Raw genomic sequence first — 27337 nt, 5'->3', positions numbered from 1 at the left:
AAGTGAAAAGACATGAGCAGCATCAGCTTTAGAGTGCTCTAAATTAGGTTTGTTGGACAGAAATCCAGCCATCAGTGCATAATAAGCTTGACGGTCCACAAAAAAGAGTGATTAACTCCAATTAATTAATGCAACAAAGGGGACCTATGGATGGAGGGTGAATCCAATATTATTAACATTTGACCGCTAAGCGGTCACTAAGACCCTAAATTTCCCACCCAATATAAAACTTAACGTTTAATGAGCCAAGATTAAAATAACCTCACACATATTGATCCATAGTGCATTGATTGGCATGACACTGCATGCTATAGTGAGTGAAATGAAAAGATAGATTGTGGCTGCAGTCCACAATCTATAGTGTGAGACAATTAAAAATCTAACACATTGCCCGCCCGCCCGACGTTTCGCCACAGGCTGTGGCTTTATCAAGGGCTAAGAGGCAAATGGCGTGCAAACAAGCCTTGCAGGGGTTTAAATAACCTCCTGTCTCTGACGTCATTGAAACATGTCACTTCCTGTATTAACATGACATCTCATTGGTTACAATCCCGTGCAGACTATTGATTGATCGCTTCCTGGCCAATGAAATTTAGACCAGGATGCATCCTGCTATATTCATTTGATTGACAGCATCCTTGACCAACCAGCTGAGTCCATTCATACTTCTGAACTCCTCATTGGTGCCGGAAGCTGTACACGTATGTGCGCCATTAGTCCTGCGCTAACTGATAGATTCCCGAACCTCCGGTATGGACGCATGCGCAGTGCGGATGCGCAAAGGAACGTGCGCGAGTACTTAGTCATATACAGCCACTGCCGGGAAGCTGCGCGACAGACATATGCGCCGGCACTTAGCCGATTTTATTGCATATGGTTCACACATGGCTGTTGTTATAGAAACTGTAAAACACAACACAACCACTCATGTGAACAAACGACTGCGCAGCAGAAATACACTAAACTAATTCGAGAACACTAAGTAAGTTACTATCTGGCAATATGGGGCAACTAACCTAGCAACGATGGTATAACATCAAGTCAAGGGAGTATTATTCATAATACCGCTGAAATCGTGTAATCAATAGTAAAGGAGGGGAGCTAATACTCATCTTGTTCTGCATGGGTATAGTCATAATTAATTCATATCATCAACGGAAGTTAATCATGAGTGTAATTAGTAAAAGGCTCATAACGGCTCTTCTATATAGTATCAATTGTAATAAGTGATTCCTGTCCTACAAGAAGGCTGCATAGGTGAAGCCTTCATTCAGTCCATTTGGACTTTGGGATTTTAATCTCCAAATCCATCGGGCTTCTTCTTGAAGCAGTCTGGTGTTAAGATTGCCACGTCTCGGACCCAGTTTACACTGAGTAATGCCACAGAAACGTAATTCAAAGGGAGCATCATTGTGTACAATCCTCATATGCCTAGCAATTGGCGTATCTTGATAGGTGTTAATAGTACTTATGTGTTTTGAAATGCGCCTACGCAATTGTTGGACTGTCTTTCCTACATAGACTTTAGGACAGTTGCATGTGGCTAAGTACACTACCCCCATCGTCTGACAGGTGATGAAGTCCCTAATTTGGTATTTCCGATTATCAATCGGATTAGAGAATTCTTTTGTACGTGGCATGTATTTACAAAAATTGCACCGTCCACATGGATGTGATCCTTGGATTGATGATTTCAACCAACTGGATGCAGACTCCTCTGCATAAAAACTCCTGACTATTTGGTTTTGAATGTTAGGTCCTCTACGATAGGTTATAGAGGGGTGAGTAGAGGTCACCTCCCTAAGGTCTAAGGAGTCTGCATCCAGTTGGTTGAAATCATCAATCCAAGGATCACATCCATGTGGACGGTGCAATTTTTGTAAATACATGCCACGTACAAAAGAATTCTCTAATCCGATTGATAATCGGAAATACCAAATTAGGGACTTCATCACCTGTCAGACGATGGGGGTAGTGTACTTAGCCACATGCAACTGTCCTAAAGTCTATGTAGGAAAGACAGTCCAACAATTGCGTAGGCGCATTTCAAAACACATAAGTACTATTAACACCTATCAAGATACGCCAATTGCTAGGCATATGAGGATTGTACACAATGATGCTCCCTTTGAATTACGTTTCTGTGGCATTACTCAGTGTAAACTGGGTCCGAGACGTGGCAATCTTAACACCAGACTGCTTCAAGAAGAAGCCCGATGGATTTGGAGATTAAAATCCCAAAGTCCAAATGGACTGAATGAAGGCTTCACCTATGCAGCCTTCTTGTAGGACAGGAATCACTTATTACAATTGATACTATATAGAAGAGCCGTTATGAGCCTTTTACTAATTACACTCATGATTAACTTCCGTTGATGATATGAATTAATTATGACTATACCCATGCAGAACAAGATGAGTATTAGCTCCCCTCCTTTACTATTGATTACACGATTTCAGCGGTATTATGAATAATACTCCCTTGACTTGATGTTATACCATCGTTGCTAGGTTAGTTGCCCCATATTGCCAGATAGTAACTTACTTAGTGTTCTCGAATTAGTTTAGTGTATTTCTGCTGCGCAGTCGTTTGTTCACATGAGTGGTTGTGTTGTGTTTTACAGTTTCTATAACAACAGCCATGTGTGAACCATATGCAATAAAATCGGCTAAGTGCCGGCGCATATGTCTGTCGCGCAGCTTCCCGGCAGTGGCTGTATATGACTAAGTACTCGCGCACGTTCCTTTGCGCATCCGCACTGCGCATGCGTCCATACCGGAGGTTCGGGAATCTATCAGTTAGCGCAGGACTAATGGCGCACATACGTGTACAGCTTCCGGCACCAATGAGGAGTTCAGAAGTATGAATGGACTCAGCTGGTTGGTCAAGGATGCTGTCAATCAAATGAATATAGCAGGATGCATCCTGGTCTAAATTTCATTGGCCAGGAAGCGATCAATCAATAGTCTGCACGGGATTGTAACCAATGAGATGTCATGTTAATACAGGAAGTGACATGTTTCAATGACGTCAGAGACAGGAGGTTATTTAAACCCCTGCAAGGCTTGTTTGCACGCCATTTGCCTCTTAGCCCTTGATAAAGCCACAGCCTGTGGCGAAACGTCGGGCGGGCGGGCAATGTGTTAGATTTTTAATTGTCTCACACTATAGATTGTGGACTGCAGCCACAATCTATCTTTTCATTTCACTCACTATAGCATGCAGTGTCATGCCAATCAATGCACTATGGATCAATATGTGTGAGGTTATTTTAATCTTGGCTCATTAAACGTTAAGTTTTATATTGGGTGGGAAATTTAGGGTCTTAGTGACCGCTTAGCGGTCAAATGTTAATAATATTGGATTCACCCTCCATCCATAGGTCCCCTTTGTTGCATTAGATACCACTGATTAGACACTACTACCACCACTCCTGCTGTATGCTGGATACTACAACTCCCACAAGTGCGCCACCTCTGGCTGTATGATGGGTACTACAGGACACCACCTCCTACTGTCTGCTGGCTACTACAGGGCACCACCACCACCTGCTGTCCTCTGGCTACTACATCTACCACCAGTATGCCATTTCCTGCTGTATGCTTCAGTGCAGCAGACGTTGTCCTGTGCCATATGGCACTAATTAGACAGTACTACCATTGCCCCTGCTGAATGCTGGGTACTACTATTCCACCAGTCTGCAATCTCCTGCTGTACACTGGCTGCTACTATTCATCACCTCCTGCTGTATGCTGGCTACTATGGGTCTGCCACCCACTGCTGTACACTGGATACTACATCTACCACCAGTCTACCACCTTCTGCTGTACGCTGGATACTACTAGTCCAACCAGTCTGCAAACTTCTGCTGTACGCTGGGTACCACAAGTCTTCCATTTCCTACTATATGTTGACTACTACAACTCCCACTAGTCTCCCATCTCCTTCTGTCCTCTGGCTATTACTAGTCTCCCATCTCCTTCTGTCCTCTGGCTATTACTAGTCGACCATCTCCTTCTGTACGCTAGTGTTAATAAACATACAAAATTTGTGAGCTCAATAAACAAGCTGTTAGTTACAATGGGTTACTGCATGTTGCCATAATGAAGCATACTTGAATATGTTTCTAGGTGACTCTAGTAGTGTTATACAAGGGTTTACAGCACTCAGTGTTATATAGGGGTTTACAGCTCAGTGTTATACAGAGATTTACAGCTCTTAGTGTTATACAAGGGTTTACAGCTCTTAGTGTTATACAGAGATTTACAGCTCTTAGTGTTATACAGGGATTTAAAGCTCTCCGTGTTATACAGGGGTTTACAGATCTTAGTGTTATACAGGGGTTTATGGCTCTTAGTGTTATACAGGGGTTTACAGCTTTCAGTGTTATACAGGGGTTTACAGCTCTTAGTGTTATACAGGGGTTTACAGCTCTCAGTGTTATACAGGGGTTTACAGCTCTTAGTGTTATACAGAGGTTTACAGCTCTTAGTGTTATACAGGGGTTTACAGCTCTCAGTGTTATACAGGGGTTTAGAGGCTTATTCAATTACTGATTTGGCACAAACCAAAAATTTACCAAAATTTCTCCACATACAATACATTGAAAAAAAAGAAAAGAAGTCATGTTAAAAAAAAATATTTAGTAAAATCAATAGATGTCCGAAAAATTACTTTATTAAATGTAAATCCCAAAACACCAAATAACACACAGAACTTTAACATATAACACCAGATATATATATATATAATCTCATCCAAAAACACCAAATAACACACAGAACACATAACACCAGATATATATATATATATATATATATATATATATATATATATATATATATATATAGAATGTAACAAATCTCTACAATCATTTCATACGACATCTAGAAAGACTGAACGAGCGATGATGTCATCACTAAATCTTACAATCAACATATTTTTAAGAATTTTTGATGGTTTCCATTTTACATCAATCAAATGATCCTGTATTCTTGCAGTTTCCATTCTGGCCACTAGGGCCTAAACTAAGTGGAGACTTCCTATTGTGTCTGTGATGATAAGGAGGAGGCTGCTGGGTAATGATCTGTACAGGATTACAGTGAGAGGTGACACAGGAGATAGAGAAGACAATAGGAGCTCAGCCTCCCTCCCTTGTAGATATAGAAGACAATAGGAGTTCAGCCTCCCCTCCCTGTAGATAGGTAAGACAAAAGGGGCTCAGCATTCCCGTCCCTGTACTTATAGAAGACAAAAGGAGCTTAGTCCCCCCCTCCCTGTAGATAGAGAAGACAATAGGAGTTCAGCCTTCCCCTCCCTGTACATAAAGAAGACAATAGGAGCTTAGCCTCCCCCTCCCCTGTAGATAGAGAAGACAATTTAAGTTCAGGCTCCACCATTTCCTGTAGATAGAGAAAATAAAAGGAGCTCAGCCTCCCTCTTCCGTGTAGATAGAGTAGACAATGGGAGCTCAGCCCCCCTCACTGTAGAATGACCTTGACACAGATCACAGAGCATGCCTAGTAAAGTCTGCAATTCAGGTGAATAGGGCAGCTTCTGTCTATTGTTGTCTTGCTGTAAAGCATTTCTCTAAATGCTGTTAAAACAGATCAGGCAAGATGCTCCTATAATAATGTACAAAAAAAAATGATTACAAGAATAATTGTCAAATTTTGAAAATTGAAACAGATGAGAAAAAAACATGTTTCAATATCCGGCTCTAATTAATAAAAATAAAATAAAAAGTGTGATAAATTCCCTTTAAAAAGACTGCAGTTCCTTATAAAGTATCATAAGGGAGCGAAAGATCAAGGTCAACTGCACCAAAACTGAAGAGCTGACGATCTGGAGAGACGACTCCGATTATGTGAGACCTCGGGAACAATCTTCATCTCCGATGAGTAACAAGAAATGATTTCTGGGTAAATTATTTTTTAAATAGCAAACATGAAAACGGCTTCTCCTCTGCATGAATTCTCTGATCCCTAACAAGAAACTATTTTAACATGACGGCAGCTAATTTTTTGTGTGAACTTTTTTATGCATAATAAGACCTGATTGGTGGGTAAAACATTTCCCACATTTTGTACATGAAAATGGCTTCTCTCCTGTGTGAATTCTCTGATGTGTATTTAGACGTGATTTTAGGATAAAAGATTTTCCACATTCTGAACATGAAAATGGTCGCTCCCCTGTGTGGATTCTATGATGAACAGTAAGATCTGAGTTACGAAAAAAACGCTTCCCACATTCCAGACATGGAAAAGGCTTGTCTCCTATATGGATTTTCTGATGATTTTTTAGCTTTGATTTATATAAAAAACATCTCCCACATTCCGAACATGAAAATGGCTTTTCTCCTGTATGAATTTTTTCATGCTCGTTTAGCCTTGATTTAGTGATGAAACATTTCCCACATTCTGAACATGAAACCAACTTCTCCCCTGTGTGGATTCTCTGATGTTGTTCTAGCGCTAGTTTCTTGATGAAAGATTTCCCACATTCAGAGCATGTAAATCGTTTCTCCCCTGTGTGGATTCTTTGATGGATAATAAGTTCTGACCTCTGAGTAAAATGTTTCCCACATTGCAAACATATTAATGGCCTCTCTCTCGTGTGACTTCTCTGATGTCTGACAAGATAAGCTTTGTGGGTAAAAGATTTTCCACATTGAGAACATGAAAAAGGCTTGTCTCCTGTGTGAATTCTCTGATGTTGTACTAGGTTTGATTTATGGCTAAAACATTTCCCACATTCTGAACATGAAAAAGGCTTCTTCCCTGTGTGAGTTTGCTGACGTTGATTCGGACCTTTCTTCTGCTTAGAACATTTCCGACATTCTAAACATTGAAGCTGGGTCTCTCCTGTGTGGGTTTTCTGATCTAATTCAGGTTGAAACAATTTCCCACATCCGGAACATTGAAGCTGATTTTCTCCAGGATATGCACGTGGGATATTATTCTGGTCTCCTTCAAGGTCTGTGGTTGGAAGGAGGCTCTGTGTCAAGTCTTTGCTGTGACCATCTAGAAAAAAAGGAGAAGTGCTTTATCCCCTTATAAGAGCACAGGGTATTTATCAAACTGATGTCAGGACTATTTTATTAAAATATAGGGGGGTTCTGGGACTTTAAAGGGGTCGACATAAAAAGAAATACAGCCTGCTTTAGGAATAAAATAACAGTGTTCTAGACTCAGCTTGTCATGTCCAGCACCTCCGCTCCACTCTGCCCTTGTGTCTTTTACTACCCCTGATAAAGCTCTCTCCTCTGCCCCCATGTATTTTACTACCCCTGATAAAGCTCTCCCCTCTGCCCCCATGTCTTTTACTACCCCTGATAAAGCTCTCCACTCTGCCCTTGTGTCTTTTACTACCCCTGATAAAGCTCTCCCCTCTGCCCCCATGTATTTTACTACCCCTGATAAAGCTCTCTCCTCTGCCCCCATGTCTTTTACTACCCCTGATAAAGCTCTCCCCTCTGCCCCCATGTCTTTTACTACCCCTGATAAAGCTCTCCACTCTGCCCTTGTGTCTTTTACTACCCCTGATAAAGCTCTCCCCTCTGCCCCCATGTATTTTACTACCCCTGATAAAGCTCTCTCCTCTGCCCCCATGTCTTTTACTACCCCTGATAAAGCTCTCTCCTCTGCCCCCATGTCTTTTACTACCCCTGATAAAGCTCTCCCCTCTGCCCCCATGTCTTTTACTACCCCTGATAAAGCTCTCTACTCTGCCCCATGTCTTTTACTACCCCTGATAAAGCTCTCTCCTCTGCCCTCATGTCTTTTACTACCCCTGATAAAGCTCTCCCCTCTGCCCCCATGTCTTTTACTACCCCTGATAAAGCTCTCTCCTCTGCCCCATGTCTTTTACTACCCCTGATAAAGCTCTCTCCTCTGCCCTCATGTCTTTTACTACCCCTGATAAAGCTCTCCCCTCTGCCCCCATGTATTTTACTACCCCTGATAAAGCTCTCCCCTCTGCCCCCATGTCTTTTACTACCCCTGATAAAGCTCTCTCCTCTGCCCCCATGTCTTTTACTACCCCTGATAAAGCTCTCCCCTCTGCCCCCATGTCTTTTACTACCCCTGATAAAGCTCTCCCCTCTGCCCCCATGTCTTTTACTACCCCTGATAAAGCTCTCTCCTCTGCCCCCATGTCTTTTACTACCCCTGATAAAGCTCTCCCCTCTGCCCCCATGTCTTTTACTACCCCTGATAAAGCTCTCCCCTCTGCCCCCATGTATTTTACTACCCCTGATAAAGCTCTCTCCTCTGCCCCCATGTCTTTTACTACCCCTGATAAAGCTCTCCCCTCTGCCTCCATGTCTTTTACTACCCCTGATAAAGCTCTCCCCTCTGCCCCCATGTATTTTACTACCCCTGATAAAGCTCTCCCCTCTGCCCCCATGTCTTTTACTACCCCTGATAAAGCTCTCTCCTCTGCCCCCATGTCTTTTACTACCCCTGATAAAGCTCTCCCCTCTGCCCTTGTGTCTTTTACTACCCCTGATAAAGCTCTCCCCTCTGCCCCCATGTCTTTTACTACCCCTGATAAAGCTCTCCCCTCTGCCCCCATGTCTTTTACTACCCCTGATAAAGCTCTCCCCTCTGCCCCCATGTATTTTACTACCCCTGATAAAGCTCTCTCCTCTGCCCCATGTCTTTTACTACCCCTGATAAAGCTCTCCCCTCTGCCCTTGTGTCTTTTACTACCCCTGATAAAGCTCTCCCCTCTGCCCCCATGTATTTTACTACCCCTGATAAAGCTCTCCCCTCTGCCCCCATGTCTTTTACTACCCCTGATAAAGCTCTCCCCTCTGCCCCCATGTATTTTACTACCCCTGATAAAGCTCTCCCCTCTGCCCTCATGTCTTTTACTACCCCTGATAAAGCTCTCCCCTCTGCCCCCATGTCTTTTACTACCCCTGATAAAGCTCTCCCCTCTGCCCCCATGTCTTTTACTACCCCTGATAAAGCTCTCCCCTCTGCCCCCATGTATTTTACTACCCCTGATAAAGCTCTCCCCTCTGCCCCCATGTCTTTTACTACCCCTGATAAAGCTCTCCCCTCTGCCCCCATGTATTTTACTACCCTTGATAAAGCTCTCCCCTCTGCCCCCATGTCTTTTACTACCCCTGATAAAGCTCTCCCCTCTGCCCCCATGTCTTTTACTACCCCTGATAAAGCTCTCCCCTCTGCCCCCATGTCTTTTACTACCCCTGATAAAGCTCTCTCCTCTGCCCCCATGTCTTTTACTACCCCTGATAAAGCTCTCCCCTCTGCCCCCATGTCTTTTACTACCCCTGATAAAGCTCTCCCCTCTGCCCCCATGTATTTTACTACCCTTGATAAAGCTCTCCCCTCTGCCCCCATGTCTTTTACTACCCCTGATAAAGCTCTCCCCTCTGCCCCCATGTCTTTTACTACCCCTGATAAAGCTCTCCCCTCTGCCCCCATGTATTTTACTACCCCTGATAAAGCTCTCCCCTCTGCCCCCATGTATTTTACTACCCCTGATAAAGCTCTCTCCTCTGCCCCCATGTCTTTTACTACCCCTGATAAAGCTCTCCCCTCTGCCCCCATGTCTTTTACTACCCTTGATAAAGCTCTCCCCTCTGCCCCCATGTCTTTTACTACCCCTGATAAAGCTCTCCCCTCTGCCCCCATGTCTTTTACTACCCCTGATAAAGCTCTCTCCTCTGCCCCCATGTCTTTTACTACCCCTGATGAAGCTCTCCCCTCTGCCCCCATGTCTTTTACTACCCCTGATGAAGCTCTCCCCTCTGCCCCCATGTCTTTTACTACCCCTGATGAAGCTCTCCCCTCTGCCCCCATGTATTTTACTACCCCTGATAAAGCTCTCTCCTCTGCCCCCATGTCTTTTACTACCCCTGATAAAGCTCTCTCCTCTGCCCCCATGTATTTTACTACCCCTGATAAAGCTCTCCCCTCTGCCCCCATGTATTTTACTACCCCTGATAAAGCTCTCTCCTCTGCCCCCATGTCTTTTACTACCCCTGATAAAGCTCTCTCCTCTGCCCCCATGTATTTTACTACCCCTGATAAAGCTCTCCCCTCTGCCCCCATGTATTTTACTACCCCTGATAAAGCTCTCTCCTCTGCCCCCATGTCTTTTACTACCCCTGATAAAGCTCTCTCCACTCTGCCCCCATGTATTTTACTACCCCTGATAAAGCTCTCCCCTCTGCCCTTGTGTCTTTTACTACCCCTGATAAAGCTCTCTCCTCTGCCCCCATGTCTTTTACTACCCCTGATAAAGCTCTCTCCTCTGCCTCCATGTCTTTTACTACTCCTGATAAAGCTCTCCCCTCTGCCCCCATGTATTTTACTACCCCTGATAAAGCTCTCCACTCTGCCCCCATGTATTTTACTACCCCTGATAAAGCTCTCCCCTCTGCCCCCATGTCTTTTACTACCCCTGATAAAGCTCTCTCCTCTGCCCCCATGTCTTTTACTACCCCTGATAAAGCTCTCCCCTCTGCCCCCATGTCTTTTACTACCCCTGATAAAGCTCTCCCCTCTGCCCTTGTGTCTTTTACTACCCCTGATAAAGCTCTCCCCTCTGCCCCCATGTCTTTTACTACTCCTGATAAAGCTCTCCCCTCTGCCCCCATGTATTTTACTACCCCTGATAAAGCTCTCCACTCTGCCCCCATGTATTTTACTACCCCTGATAAAGCTCTCCCCTCTGCCCCCATGTCTTTTACTACCCCTGATAAAGCTCTCCCCTCTGCCCCCATGTCTTTTACTACCCCTGATAAAGCTCTCTCCTCTGCCCCCATGTCTTTTACTACCCCTGATAAAGCTCTCCCCTCTGCCCTTGTGTCTTTTACTACCCCTGATAAAGCTCTCCCCTCTGCCCTCATGTCTTTTACTACCCCTGATAAAGCTCTCCCCTCTGCCCCCATGTCTTTTACTACCCCTGATAAAGCTCTCCCCTCTGCCCCCATGTATTTTACTACCCCTGATAAAGCTCTCCCCTCTGCCCCCATGTCTTTTACTACCCCTGATAAAGCTCTCTCCTCTGCCCCCATGTCTTTTACTACCCCTGATAAAGCTCTCCCCTCTGCCCCCATGTATTTTACTACCCCTGATAAAGCTCTCCCCTCTGCCCCCATGTATTTTACTACCCCTGATAAAGCTCTCCCCTCTGCCCCCATGTATTTTACTACCCCTGATAAAGCTCTCCCCTCTGCCCCCATGTCTTTTACTACCCCTGATAAAGCTCTCTCCTCTGCCCCCATGTCTTTTACTACCCCTGATAAAGCTCTCCCCTCTGCCCCCATGTATTTTACTACCCCTGATAAAGCTCTCCCCTCTGCCCCCATGTATTTTACTACCCCTGATAAAGCTCTCCCCTCTGCCCCCATGTATTTTACTACCCCTGATAAAGCTCTCCCCTCTGCCCCCATGTCTTTTACTACCCCTGATAAAGCTCTCCCCTCTGCCCCCATGTATTTTACTACCCCTGATAAAGCTCTCCCCTCTGCCCCCATGTCTTTTACTACCCCTGATAAAGCTCTCCCCTCTGCCCCCATGTATTTTACTACCCCTGATAAAGCTCTCCCCTCTGCCCCCATGTCTTTTACTACCCCTGATAAAGCTCTCTCCTCTGCCCCCATGTCTTTTACTACCCCTGATAAAGCTCTCCCCTCTGCCCCCATGTATTTTACTACCCCTGATAAAGCTCTCTCCTCTGCCCTCATGTCTTTTACTACCCCTGATAAAGCTCTCCCCTCTGCCCCCATGTATTTTACTACCCCTGATAAAGCTCTCCCCTCTGCCCCCATGTCTTTTACTACCCCTGATAAAGCTCTCTCCTCTGCCCCCATGTCTTTTACTACCCCTGATAAAGCTCTCCCCTCTGCCCCCATGTCTTTTACTACCCCTGATAAAGCTCTCTCCTCTGCCCCCATGTTTTTTACTACCCCTGATAAAGCTCTCTCCTCTGCCCCCATGTATTTTACTACCCCTGATAAAGCTCTCCCCTCTGCCCCCATGTCTTTTACTACCCCTGATAAAGCTCTCTCCTCTGCCCCCATGTCTTTTACTACCCCTGATAAAGCTTTCCCCTCTGCCCCCATGTATTTTACTACCCCTGATAAAGCTCTCCCCTCTGCCCCCATGTCTTTTACTACCCCTGATAAAGCTCTCTCCTCTGCCCTCATGTCTTTTACTACCCCTGATAAAGCTCTCCCCTCTGCCCCCATGTCTTTTACTACCCCTGATAAAGCTCTCTCCTCTGCCCCCATGTATTTTACTACCCCTGATAAAGCTCTCTCCTCTGCCCCCATGTCTTTTACTACCCCTGATAAAGCTCTCCCCTCTGCCCCCATGTCTTTTACTACCCCTGATAAAGCTCTCTCCTCTGCCCCATGTCTTTTACTACCCCTGATAAAGCTCTCCCCTCTGCCCCCATGTATTTTACTAGCCCTGATAAAGCTCTCCCCTCTGCCCCCATGTATTTTACTACCCCTGATAAAGCTCTCCCCTCTGCCTCCATGTCTTTTACTACCCCTGATAAAGCTCTCCCCTCTGCCCCCATGTCTTTTACTACCCCTGATAAAGCTCTCCCCTCTGCCTCCATGTCTTTTACTACCCCTGATAAAGCTCTCCCCTCTGCCCTCATGTCTTTTACTACCCCTGATAAAGCCCTCCCCTCTGCCCTCATGTCTTTTACTACCCCTGATAAAGCTCTCCCCTCTGCCCCCATGTCTTTTACTACCCCTGATAAAGCTCTCCCCTCTGCCCCCATGTCTTTTACTACCCCTGATAAAGCTCTCTCCTCTGCCCTCATGTCTTTTACTACCCCTGATAAAGCTCTCCCCTCTGCCCCCATGTCTTTTACTACCCCTGATAAAGCTCTCTCCTCTGCCCCCATGTATTTTACTACCCCTGATAAAGCTCTCCCCTCTGCCCCTATGTCTTTTACTACCCCTGATAAAGCTCTCCCCTCTGCCCCCATGTCTTTTACTACCCCTGATAAAGCTCTCCCCTCTGCCCTCATGTCTTTCACTACCCCTGATAAAGCTCTCCCCTCTGCCCCCATGTCTTTTACTACCCCTGATAAAGCTCTCTCCTCTGCCCCCATGTATATTACTACCCCTGATAAAGCTCTCCCCTCATGTCTTTTACTACCCCTGATAAAGCTCTCCCCTCGTGTCTTTTACTACCCCTGATGAAGCTTTCCCCTCTCCACTCTGCCTTATTGTCTTTTACTACCCCTGATCAAGCTCCCCACTCCACTCTGCCTTTGTGTCTTTTACTACCCCTGATGAAGCTCTGCCCGCTCCACTCTGCCGTTGTGTCTTTTACTACCCCTGATTAAGCTCTCCTCTCTCACACTGACCTGATGTCTTTTGCTACCCCTGATGAAGCTTTCCCAGCTCCACTCTTTCCTTGTGTCTTTTACTACCCCTGATAAAGCTCTCCCTTCATCCACTTTGCCCTTGTGTCTTTTACTACCCCGATGAAGCTCTTCCCGCTCCACTCTTCCCTCATGTCTTTTACTACCCCTGATGAAGTTCTCCCCTCTCCACTCTGCCCTTGTGTCTTTTACTACCCCTGATGAAGTTCTCCCCTCTCCACTCTGCCCTCATGTTATTTACTACCCCTGACGAAGCTCTGCCCGCTCCACTCTCCCCTGATGAAGCTTTCCCTGCTCCCCTGATAACATTCCGAACACACTGGACCCTGCGACTGGAACATAATCAGGAGAGCCAGGAGAGCGTGTTATCAGAGGAAGCAAACCAGTGATCTCAAACTGTGGCCCTCCAGATGTTGCGAAACTTAAACTCCCAGCATGCTTGGAGTTGAAGTTTTTCAACATCTGGAGGGCCACAGTTTGAGACAACTGAAGTAAACAGAGGCAGAGTTTTTCATCTAAGACAATAAAAACCTTTAAGAAATTAACAGAAAATCAGGATTTCGGCTGCTCGCTAATTGTGATAATCCTAGTTTTCCCTTCCTCATGACCACTCTGTGCCTTGCCTTTTACTCTGTTGAGAACTTGACGCATGTTGCTTTGGTTATTTCCTAATACTTCCTAATATGTTTATATTTGCTCTTGGCTTCTCGTTATGCCAAACTTTACCGGATTTATTCCCGGCCTCCTAAGGCCATTGAATATGTTGTACGCCGTCATTTCGTGTACCGCCATGTACCTGGTTTATTTATTTTCTCAATAAACTCGTTTTGAATCGGAAAAAATAAATTAACAGAAAGAAATGTTACAAAAAAAGAAAAAGATTTTTATTACTTACTTTCACTTTCACCTATCCTTTTCTCTCTGTGCATATATATATATATATATATATATATATATATATATATATATATATATATATATATATACTGCTGCCACTACAGACTAAGCCCAAAGTGTTATCTCCTCCAGTAGAAACTGAGCTCAGAAGCAGCAGGCGCAACCACCAGGGGCGTAAAAACCCTCAGGCAGAATATAGATCATGTGACACAGTCCTGACCTCAATATCTGAGGAAAGGGATTAGGAGGAATTATTCCAGAAGACTTAAAGGGGTATTCCAGGAAAAAAATTTTTTTAAATATCAACTGGCTCCAGAAAGTTAAACAGATTTGTAAATTAGTTCTATTAAAAAATCTTAATCCTTTCAGTACTTATGAGGTTCTGAAGTTGAGTTTTCTGTCTAAGTGCTCTCTGATAACACATGTCTTGGGAACCGCCCAGTTTAGAAGAGGTTTGCTATGGGGATTTGCTTCTAAACTGGGCGGTTCCCAAGACACGTGTCATCAGAGAGCACTTAGACAGAAAAGAACAATTCAACTTCAGAAGCTCATAATTACTGAAAGGATTAAGATTTTTTAATAGAAGTAATTTACAAATCTGTTTAACTTTCTGGAGCCAGTTGATATTTAAAAAAAAGTTTTTTCCTGGAATACCCCTTTAAAAGGTAGGAAGACAATGTAATAGAGCAGCAGGAAATGCTAGCAGAATGCTTGGATGTATAGGGAGAGGTATAAGCAGTAGAAAGAGAAAAGTGCTCATGGGTGTATAGGGAAAGGTATAAGTAGTAGAGGGAGGTGCTCATGGGTGTATAGGGAAAGGTATAAGTAGTAGAGGGAGGTGCTCATGGGTGTATAGGGAGAGGTATTAACAGTAGAGGGAAGTGCTCATTGGTGTATAGGATGAGGTATTAGCTGGTTTCCTCCAGACATGATGCCCCCACCATGATCACTGTAGGGATGGTATTGGGCAGGTGATGAGCAGTGCCTGGTTTCCCCCAGACATGATGCTGCCCCCACCATGATCACTGTAGGGATGGTATTGGGCAGGTGATGGGCAGTGCCTGGTTTCCCCCAGACATGATGCGGCCCCCACCATGATCACTGTAGGGATGGTATTGGGCAGGTGATGGGCAGTACCTGGTTTCCCCCAGACATGATGCTGCCCCCACCATGATCACTGTAGGGATGGTATTGGGCAGGTGATGGGCAGTACCTGGTTTCCCCCAGATATGATGCTGCCCCCACCATGATCACTGTAGGGATGGTATTGGGCAGGTGATGGGCAGTGCCTGGTTTCCCCCAGACATGATGCTGCCCCCACCATGATCACTGTAGGGATGGTATTGGGCAGGTGATTGGCAGTACCTGGTTTCCCCCAGACATGATGCTGCCCCCACCATGATCACTATAGGGATGGTATTGGGCAGGTGATGGGCAGTGTCTGTTTTCCCCCAGACATGATGCTGCCCCCACCATGATCACTGTAGGAATGGTATTGGGCAGGTGATGGGCAGTACCTGGTTTCCCCCAGATATGATGCTGCCCCCACCATGATCACTGTAGGGATGGTATTGGGCAGGTGATGGGCAGTACCTGGTTTCCCCCAGACATGATGCTGCCCCCACCATGATCACTGTAGGGATGGTATTGGGCAGGTGATGGGCAGTACCTGGTTTCCCCCAGACATGATGCTGCCCCCACCATGATCACTGTAGGGATGGTATTGGGCAGGTGATGGGCAGTACCTGGTTTCCCCCAGATATGATGCTGCCCCCCCCCCCATGATCACTGTAGGGATGGTATTGGGCAGTTGATGGTCAGTGCCTGGTTTCCACCTGACATGATGCTGCCCCCCCCCCCCATGATCACTGTAGGGATGGTATTGGGCAGGTGATGGGCAGTACCTGGTTTCCACCTGACATGATGCTGCCCCCCCCCCCATGATCACTGTAAGGATAGTATTGGGCAGGTGATGGGCAGTACCTGGTTTCCCCCAGACATGATGCCCCCATCATGATCACTGTAGGGATGGTATTGGGCAGGTGATGGGCAGTGCCTGGTTTCCCCCAGACATGATGCTGCCCCCACCATGATCACTGTAGGGATGGTATTGGGCAGGTGACGGGCAGTGCCTGGTTTCCTCCAGACATGATGCTGCCCCCACCATGATCACTGTAGGGATGGTATTGGGCAGGTGATGGGCAGTGCCCGGTTTCCTCCAATCACGATGCTGCCTCCACCATGATCACTGTAGGGATGGTATTGGGCAGGTGATGGGCAGTGCCTGGTTTCCTCCAATCACGATGCTGCCTCCACCATGATCACTGTAGGGATGGTATTGGACAGGTATTGGGCAGTGCCTGGTTTCCCCCAGACATGATGCTGCCCCCACCCTGATCACTGTAGGGATGGTATTGGGCAGGTCATGGGCAGTGCCTGGTTTCCCCCAGACATGATGCTGCCCCCACCCTGATCACTGTAGGGATGGTATTGGGAAAGTAATGGGCAGTGCCTGGTTTCCTCCAGACATGATGCTGCCCCCACCATGATCACTGTAGGGATGGTATTGGGCAGGTGATGGGCAGTGCCCGGTTTCCTCCAATCACGATGCTGCCTCCACCATGATCACTGTAGGGATGGTATTGGGCAGGTGATGGGCAGTGCCTGGTTTCCTCCAGACATGATGCTGCCCCCACCATGATCACTGTAGGGATGGTATTGGGCAGGTGATGGGCAGTACCTGGTTTCCCCCAGACATGATGCTGCTCCCACCATGATCACTGTAGGGATGTTATTGGGCAGGTGATGGGCAGTGCCTGGTTTCCCCCAGACATGATGCGGCCCCCACCATGATCACTGTAGGGATGGTATTAGGCAGGTGATGGGCAGTACCTGGTTTCCACCAGACATGATGCCCCCATCATGATCACTGTAGGGATGGTATTGGGCAGGTGATGGGCAGTACCTGGTTTCCCCCAGACATGATGCTGCCCCCACCATGATCACTGTAGGGATGGTATTGGGCAGGTGACGGGCAGTGCCTGGTTTCCTCCAGACATGATGCTGCCCCCACCATGATCACTGTAGGGATGGTATTGGGCAGGTGATGGGCAGTGCCCGGTTTCCTCCAATCACGATGCTGCCTCCACCATGATCACTGTAGGGATGGTATTGGGCAGGTGATGGGCAGTGCCCGGTTTCCTCCAATCACGATGCTGCCTCCACCATGATCACTGTAGGGATGGTATTGGGCAGGTCATGGGCAGTGCCTGGTTTCCCCCAGACATGATGCTGCCCCCACCCTGATCACTGTAGGGATGGTATTGGGCAGGTCATGGGCAGTGCCTGGTTTCCCCCAGACATGATGCTGCCCCCACCCTGATCACTGTAGGGATGGTATTGGGAAAGTAATGGGCAGTGCCTGGTTTCCTCCAGACATGATGCTGCCCCCACCATGATCACTGTAGGGATGGTATTGGGCAGGTGATGGGCAGTGCCTGGTTTCCTCCAGACATGATGCTGCCCCCACCATGATCACTGTAGGGATGGTATTGGGCAGGTGATGGGCAGTGCCCGGTTTCCTCCAATCACGATGCTGCCTCCACCATGATCACTGTAGGGATGGTATTGGGCAGGTGATGGGCAGTGCCTGGTTTCCTCCAGACATGATGCTGCCCCCACCATGATCACTGTAGGGATGGTATTGGGCAGGTGATGGGCAGTACCTGGTTTCCCCCAGACATGATGCTGCTCCCACCATGATCACTGTAGGGATGTTATTGGGCAGGTGATGGGCAGTGCCTGGTTTCCCCCAGACATGATGCGGCCCCCACCATGATCACTGTAGGGATGGTATTAGGCAGGTGATGGGCAGTACCTGGTTTCCCCCAGACATGATGCTGCCCCCACCATGATCACTATAGGGATGTTATTGGGCAGGTGATGGGCAGTACCTGGTTTCCTCCTGACATGATGCTGCCCCCACCATGATCACTGTAGGGATGGTATTGGGCAGGTATTGGGCAGTACCTGGTTTCCCCCAGACATGATGCTGCCCCCACCATGATCACTGTAGGGATGGTATTGGGCAGGTGATGGGCAGTGCCTGGTTTCCTCCAGACATGATGCTGCCTCCACCATGATCACTGTAGGGATGGTATTGGGCAGGTATTGGGCAGTGCCTGGTTTCCTCCTGACATGATGCTGCCCCCACCATGATCACTGTAGGGATGGTATTAGGCAGGTATTGGGCAGTGACTGGTTTCCTCCAGACATGATGCTGCCCCCACCATGATCACTGTAGGGATGGTATTGGGCAGGTGATGGGCAGTACCTGGTTTCCCCCAGACATGATGCCCCCCCCCTCCATGATCACTGTAGGGATGGTATTGGGCAGGTGATGGGCAGTACCTGGTTTCCTCCAGACATGATGCTGCCCCCACCATGATCACTGTAGGGATGGTATTGGGCAGTTGATGGGCAGTGCCTGGTTTCCTCCAGACATGATGCTGCCCCCACCATGATCACTGTAGGGATGGTATTGGGCAGGTGATGGGCAGTGCCTGGTTTCCCCAAGACGTGATGCTGCCCCCACTATGATCACTGTAGGGATGGTATTGGGCAGGTGATGGGCAGTGCCTGGTTTCCCCCAGACATGATGTTGCCCCCACCCTGATCACTGTAGGGATGGTATTGGGAAGGTAATGGGCACTGCCTGGTTTCCTCCAGACATGATGCTGCCCCCACCATGATCACTGTAGGGATGGTATTGGGCAGGTGATGGGCAGTGCCTGGTTTCCCCCAGACATGATGTTGCCCCCACCATGATCACTGTAGCGATGGTATTGGGCAGGTGATGGGCAGTGCCTGGTTTCCTTCAGGCATGATGCTGCCCCTACCATGATCACTGTAGGGATGGTATTGGGCAGGTGATGGGCAGTGCCTGGTTTTCTCCAGACATGATGCTGCCCCCACCATGATCACTGTAGGGATGGTATTGGGCAGGTGATGGGCAGTGCCTGTTTTCCCCCAGACATGATGTTGCCCCCACCATGATCACTGTAGGGATGGTATTGGGCAGGTGATGGGCAGTGCCTGGTTTCCCCCAGACATGATGTTGCCCCCACCATGATCACTGTAGGGATGGTATTGGGCAGGTGATGGGCAGTGCCTGGTTTCCCCCAGACATGATGTTGCCCCCACCATGATCACTGTAGGGATGGTATTGGGCAGGTGATGGGCAGTGCCTTGTCTCCTCCAGACATGATGCTGCCCCCACCATGATCACTGTAGGGATGGTATTGGGCAGGTGATGGGCAGTGCCTGGTTTTCTCCAGACATGATGCTGCCCCCACCATGATCACTGTAGGGATGGTATTGGGCAGGTGATGGGCAGTGCCTGGTTTCCCCCAGAGATGATGCTTCCCCCACCCTGATCACTTTAGGGATGGTATTGGGAAGGTAATGGGCAGTGCCTGGTTTCTCCCAGACATGATGCTGCCCCCACCATGATCACTGTAGGGATGGTATTGGGCAGGTGATGGGCAGTACCTGGTTTCCTCCAGACATGATGCTGCCCCCACCATGATCAATGTAGGGATAGTATTGGGCAGGTGATGGGCAGTACCTGGTTTCCCCCAGATATGATGTTGCCCCCACCATGATCACTGTAGGGATGGTATTGGGCAGGTGATGGGCAGTGCCTGGTCTCCTCCAGACATGATGCTGCCCCCACCATGATCACTGTAGGGATGGTATTGGGCAGGTGATGGGCAGTGCCTGGTTTTCCCCAGACATGATGCTGCCCCCACCATGATCACTGTAGGGATGGTATTGGGCAGGTGATGGGCAGTGCCTGGTTTCCTCCAGACATGATGCTGCCCCCACCATGATCACTGTAAGGATGGTATTGGGCAGGAGATGGGCAGTGCCTGGTTTCCCCCAGACATGATGCTGCCCCCACCATGATCACTGTAGGGATGGTATTGGGCAGGTGATGGGCAGTATCTGCTTTCCTCCAGACATGATGCTGCCCCCCACCATGATCACTGTAGGGATGGTATTGGGCAGGTGATGGGCAGTGCCTGGTTTCCTCCAGACATGATGCTGCCCCCACCATGATCACTGTAAGGATGGTATTGGGCAGGTGATGGACAGTGCCTGGTTTCCCCCAGACATGATGCGGTCCGCACCATGATCACTGTAGGGATGGTATTGGGCAGGTGATGGGCAGTGCCTGGTTTCCTCCAGACATGATGCTGCCCCCACCATGATCACTGTAGGGATGGTATTGGGCAGGTGATGGGAAGTGCCTGGTTTCCCCCAGACATGATGCTGCCCCCACATGATCACTGTAGAGATGGTATTGGGCAGACGATGGGCAGTGCCTGGTTTCCTCCAAACATGATGCTGCCCCCACCATGATCACTGTAGGGATGGTATTGGACAGGTGATGGACAGTACCTGGTTTCCCCCAGACATGATGCTGCCCCCACCATGATCACTGTAGGGATGGTATTGGGCAGGTGATGGGCAGTGCTGTAACGTACCGGTCAGGAGACAGGAGGTGGATCCACTGAACCAGAGGGGCGATGACGTGGGCCGTACCAGGGGAAAAGAGTCTAAGGGACTACTGGTCTTCACCAGGGCCCGCCGCAAAGCGGGATGGTCTTGCTGCGGCAGGTAGCCCCCAGGTCATTCCACCCAATAGCGACTCGACCCCTCTGGTAGCTGAGAATGGCGCGGTACAGGAGGAGCAGGCAGAAACGTAGTCGGACGTAGCAGAGGTCAGGGCAGGCGGTACAGGTTCACAGGCGATAGTCAAGCAACAGGTCAGGGCAGGCAGCACAGGTTCACTAGCGGTAGTCACGGGCAACGGATTGGCAACAGGCAACACTGAACAGAGGGAACGCTTTAACTAGGCACAAGGCACTAAAGATCCAGCGAGGGCAGGAAGGGGCAGGAGACATTTGGCCCTTTAAATTTCATTAAGCCGGCGCGCGCGCTGGGGGACAGAGGCAGCACACGAGGACGGAGCTGCAGGTGAGGAGGAACGGGATGCGGGCCGTGTGCGGTGATCAGCCGCCACGCTAACCGCAACCCCGCCGGAGGAGTCCCTGCGCTCTCGGTCAGCGTGTCTGACCGGGACGCGTCGGGGAACAGCAGGCAGAGGCCGAGGCAGCGAGCGCTCCGGTAAAGAGGAGGGGACTGTTACAAGTGCCTGGTTTCCCCCCCAGACATGATGCTGCCCCCACCATGATCACTGTAGGGATGGTATTGAGCAGGTGATGGGCAGTACCTGGTTTCCCCCAGACATGATGCTGCTCCCACCATGATCACTGTAGGGATGGTATTGGGCAGGTGATAGGCAGTGCCTGGTTTCCCCCAGACATGATGCTGCTCCCACCATGATCACTGTAGGGATGGTATTGGGCAGGTGATGGGCAGTACCTGGTTTCCTCCTGACATGATGCTGCCCCCCACCATGATCACTGTAGGGATGGTATTGGGCAGGTGACGGGCAGTGCCTGGTTTCCTCCAGACATGATGCTGCCCCCACCATGATCACTGTAGGGATGGTATTAGGCAGGTGACGGGCAGTGCCTGGTTTCCTCCAGACATGATGCTGCCCCCACCATGATCACTGTAGGGATGGTATTGGGCAGATGATGGGCAGTGCCTAGTTTCCCCCAGGCATGATGCTGCCCCCACCATGATCACTGTAGGGATGGTATTGGGCAAGTGATGGGTAGTACCTGGTTTCCTCCAGGCATGATGCTGCCCCCCACCATGATCACTGTAGGGATGGTATTGGGCAGGTGATGGGCAGTGCCTGGTTTCCTCCAGGCATGATCCCTGTAGGGATGGTATTGGGCAAGTGATGGGTAGTACCTGGTTTCCTCCAGGCATGATGCTGCCCCCCACCATGATCACTGTAGGGATGGTATTGGGCAGGTGATGGGCAGTGCCTGGTTTCCTCCAGACATGAATCTTGCTCCTCACAGTTTGATCCTTTAGATGCTCCTCCCTAATCTTTAGCGTTTTTCATGTTATTCTTGAGGAGAAGCTTCTTTCTTCTTCCTCCCATAAGCCCAGATTGTGGAGGCTGCAGTGGTGGGTTTGGACCTTCTGGAAGTTTCTCCCATCTGCACACAGGATCTCTGGAGCTCAGTTCCCATTGGGTGCTTGGTCTCCTCTCTTACCAAGACTCTTTTCCCCGGTTCCTTAGTTTGCTGGATGGCAGCTCTAGGAAGAGTCCAGGTTGTTCTTTCTTCTCCCATGTAAGAATTATGGAGGCCACGAAACTGTCAGTGCAGCAGAAATGTTTTTTGACGCTTCTCCAGATCTGTGGCTCCACAGAATTCTGTCTCTGAGCTCTACAGGCAGTTCTCCCCCCCCTCCCCCTCATGTCTTGGTGTTTGCTCTGATATACATTGTCAGCTGTGAGATCTTATATAGACAGGGCTGTGTCTGAGCTCTACAGGCAGTTATTTTCCCCTCATGGCTTGGTGTTTGCTCTGATATACACTGTCAGCTGTGAGATCTTATATAGACAGGGCTGTGTTTTTCCAAATCCTGAATTTACCACAGACGACTCAAACCAAGGTGGAGAAACATCTCAGAGATTATGGAGAGAAATGTGAGGAGCCAAATTCTGTGATCACTTTGTCATTATGGGGAATTAAGGACAGAATGATGGGGAGCAAGGAGCAACAGAACAAAATGTGACAAAAGGGACCGGGAGCAAAAACTTCCAGATGCTCTTTAGGTTAAAAATCTGTTCCCTGTAGATCCCCAGCACCCCCCCCCCCCCCCCTACACAGATAACATGCAGTTTGGGCCGTATATATGTTATAATGTGAGGATCTCCTGTGATCTCCACCGGCCCAGACACTCCAGCCCAGCAGATATCTTATAAGGTATAGATAGAGAGGGAGGAGGAGGAGAATCACATTCCTCTGGGTACTTCCTTTCTATTACTCACCTGGACTAATATCAGTAGGAATGTCCTCTTCCTTACACGCCTGATCCCTCCTCACATCCATTTCTTTTTCTTTAACTTCTTCAGTTTTGTTCTTGAGGAGATTTTCATCCTGATCCAACATATGAACCAATTAATAAACTATAATAATTCCGATTTATGGAAGCAAGAAAATAATGACACAAATCCTCCATAACAGCCCCGACCATCTACCTGATCATCCTGTAGGACATTGTCCTCTCCATCTACCTGATCATCCTGTAGGACATTGTCCTCTCCATCTACCTGATCATCCTGTAGGACATTGTCCTCTCCATCTACCTGATCATCCTGTAGGACATTGTCCTCTCCATCTACCTGATCATCCTGTAGGACATTGTCCTCTCTACCTGATCATCCTGTTGGACATTGTCCTCTCCATCTACCTGATCATCCTGTAGGACATTGTCCTCTCCATCTACCTGATCATCCTGTAGGACATTGTCATCTCCATCTACCTGATCATCCTGTAGGACATTGTCCTCTCTACCTGATCATCCTGTAGGACATTGTCCTCTCCATCTACCTGATCATCCTGTAGGACATTGTCCTCTCTACCTGATCATCCTGTAGGACATTGTCCTCTCCATCTACCTGATCATCCTGTTGGACATTGTCCTCTCTACCTGATCATCCTGTAGGACATTGTCCTCTCCATCTACCTGATCATCCTGTAGGACATTGTCCTCTCCATCTACCTGATCATCCTGTAGGACATTGTCCTCTCCATCTACCTGATCATCCTGTAGGACATTGTCCTCTCCATCTACCTGATCATCCTGTAGGACATTGTCCTCTCCATCTACCTGATCATCCTGTAGGACATTGTCCTCTCCATCTATCTGATCATCCTGTAGGACATTGTCCTCTTTACCTGATCATCCTGTAGGACATTGCCCTCTCCCCCTGATCATCCTGTAGGACATTGTCCTCTCCACCTGATCATCCTGTAGGACATTGTCCTCTCCACCTGATCATCCTGTAGGACATTGTCCTCTCCACCTGATCATCCTGTAGGACATTGTCCTCTCCACCTGATCATCCTGTAGGACATTGTCCTCTTCATCTACCTGATCATCCTGTAGGACATTGTCCTCTCCATCTACCTGATCATCCTGTAGGACATTGTCCTCTCCATCTACCTGATCATCCTGTAGGACATTGTCCTCTCTACCTGATCATCCTGTAGGACATTGCCCTCTCCATCTACCTGATCATCCTGTAGGACATTGTCCTCTCTACCTGATCATCCTGTAGGACATTGTCCTCTCTACCTGATCATCCTGTAGGACATTGTCCTCTCTACCTGATCATCCTGTAGGACATTGTCCTCTCCATCTACCTTATCATCCTGTAGGACATTGTCCTCTTCATCTACCTGATCATCCTGTAGGACATTGTCCTCTCCATCTACCTGATCATCCTGTTGGACATTGTCCTCTCCATCTACCTTATCATCCTGTAGGACATTGTCCTCTTCATCTACCTGATCATCCTGTAGGACATTGTCCTCTCCATCTACCTGATCATCCTGGAGGACATTGTCCTCTCCATCTACCTGATCATCCTGTAGGACATTGTCGTCTCTACCTGATCATCCTGTAGGACATTGTCCTCTCCATCTACCTGATCATCCTGTAGGACATTGTCCTCTGCATCTACCTGATCATCCTGTGGGACATTGTCCTCTCCATCTACCTGATCATGCTGTAGGACATTGTCCTCTCCATCTATCTGATCATCCTCTAGGACATTGTCCTCTCCATCTACCTGATCATCCTGTAGGACATTGTCATCTCCCCCTGGACAGTCCTGGGAATCCAGAGAAGCAGGACATCTCTCTGGTGGGTTCCTCTTCCCGGATCCATCTGTAGGAGACACACAGTGACTGAATACATTGTGTAGATGATCAGATGATGGGGGATCTAGGGGCCCCCAATACTGCTCTTCACCATCAATGAGAGTCTCCTCTTACCCAGTGGTGATGTCGGGGCCGGTGGTCTATAATAAATATATCTTACCCAGTGGTGATGTTCGGGGCCGGTGGTCTATAATAAATATATCTTACCCAGTGGTGATGTTGGGGGCCGGTGGTCTATAATAAATATATCTTACCCAGTGGTGATGTGAGGGTCCGGTGGTCTATAACAAATATATCTTACCCAGTGGTGATGTTCTGGGCCGGTGGTCTATAATAAATATATCTTACCCAGTGGTGATGTGCGGGGCTGGTGGTCTATAATAAATATATCTTACCCAGTGGTGATGTTCGGGGCCGGTGGTCTATAATAAATATATCTTACCCAGTGGTGATGTTGGGGGCCGGTGGTCTATAATAAATATATCTTACCCAGTGGTGATGTTGGGGGCCGGTGGTCTATAATAAATATATCTTACCCAGTGGTGATGTTCGTGGCCGGTGGTCCTCCATCATGACCATGTCCTGGTACAGATTCTTGTGTCCTTCTACATACTCCCACTCCTCCATGGAGAAATAGACAGTGACATCCTGACACCTTATAGGAACCTGACACACACAATGATCCAGTCATCATCCAGACCCATCATCCCTTGTGTTCCTGTATAATGTCCCAGCATTCCCAGCAGCGCTCACCTCTCCAGTCAGCAGCTCCATCATCTTGTGGTTGAGTTCTAGGATCTTCTGCTCATTGTTCCTTTCAGGTATTAGTGAGGGAGGTGGAGGCTCCGTGATGGGGCCTCGGGCCCTGCTCCATCCTCCTGACTTGTATAAACTAGCAAGTGTGAGAAGTTCACCAGAAATTTTCTTTACTACCACACATTCCTGCATGAGAGAAAATAAGGACAAATATCCACAAACACTGAGCGCTCCAGACTCCTCACCACCGCTAATATGAACCTCAGACTAAGAGACTCCATAATGGCTCCACCACAAGAGAAGACGAAAAGGATTGGTGGAGGACACAGACCACTAAAAAAAGGAGATGTTTTATGCTCACCGTAAAATCTCTTTCTCGAAGGATCCATTGGGGGGACACAGACCATGGGTGTATGCTGCTGTCACTAGGAGGCTCGACACTATGGCAACAAGAGAAGTCGGCTCCTCCCAGCAGGGTATACCCGCCCACAGGCACCTGAGGTAATCAGTTTTAGTCCCAGAGCAATAGGAGAAGACCGACAGGTCAAGAGAAAACCACAAACTGTCCGAGCAATCAGAAGAAAAGGCAACTGAACCCACCTTCGGACAGATAACTGAAATAGGAACACCAGAAAAATCCCAATGGATCCTTCGAGAAAGAGATTTTACGGTGAGCATAAAAAATCTCCTTTTCTCTATCGGCTCCATTGGGGGACACAGACCATGGGATGTACCAAAGCCGTCCCTTGGGTGGGTAAGGAATCAGACAGGAGGACGGTTGGACCACCACCGTCTGCAACATCTTACAGCCCAGAGTAGCATCAACCGATGCGAAGGCATGAATCTGGTAGCACCTTGAGAAAGTGTACAAAGACGACCACGCGGACGCCTTACAGAACTGCAAGGCCAAAGCCACGTAGCGGAGGGCCCAGGATGCCCCGAAAAATGAGTGGAATGAGCCAAACCCCTGAAGGATGGGATCTTCCCCTTGCTGCGGTAAGCTCCCAAAAAGAGCAGACCGGATCCACCGAAAAATGGTGGTCGTAGAAGCAGGTTGTCTAATACAACGACCTTCCGGAAAAACAAAAAAGGGGGTCACACTGCCGAAAGGAAAGAGTGACAGAGATAAGTCCGAACAGCCCTCACCACAACCAGGTTGTGGAACAAATGCTTCCAGGGATGAGAAGGGCCGGACAAGAGGGCGGTAGAACGATGTTCTCATTGAGATAAAAAAAAAGTAAAAAACCATCTCAGGTAAGAAGGACGGACCTGGACGGAAAGCAACTTGTCCTGGTATACCACCAGGAAGGGAGAACGGCAGGAGAGAGCTACCAGCTCTGACACCCTCCTAACAGAGGTAAGAGCAATAAAGGAACGCCACCTTCTGGGGAAGGAGGCGAAAACAAATGTCCCTGAG

General features: G+C 48.2%; 1 protein-coding gene across 1 annotated transcript in view; it reads right to left on the bottom strand.

Moving 5' to 3' along the window:
- Positions 1-4670: 4670 nt before the first annotated feature.
- LOC130317329 (zinc finger protein OZF-like) overlaps positions 4671-27337 on the bottom strand; it is a 34793-nt gene continuing 12126 nt past the window's right edge. The window contains exons 2-6 of the mRNA XM_056552838.1: positions 25918-26106; positions 25701-25830; positions 25074-25171; positions 23268-23376; positions 4671-7023 (exon numbers count right to left, since the gene is read on the bottom strand). Of these exons, the coding sequence (XP_056408813.1) occupies positions 6017-7023; positions 23268-23376; positions 25074-25171; positions 25701-25830; positions 25918-26106 (1533 nt within the window). The 3' untranslated portion in view covers positions 4671-6016. The remainder of the gene's footprint in view (positions 7024-23267; positions 23377-25073; positions 25172-25700; positions 25831-25917; positions 26107-27337) is intronic.

The sequence above is a fragment of the Hyla sarda genome, unplaced genomic scaffold (assembly GCF_029499605.1).
Source record: "Hyla sarda isolate aHylSar1 unplaced genomic scaffold, aHylSar1.hap1 scaffold_199, whole genome shotgun sequence".
NCBI classification, from domain to species: Eukaryota; Metazoa; Chordata; class Amphibia; order Anura; family Hylidae; genus Hyla; species Hyla sarda.
The sequence above is the reverse complement of the archived record's forward strand: the minus strand, read 5'-3'. Positions and strand labels throughout refer to the sequence as shown.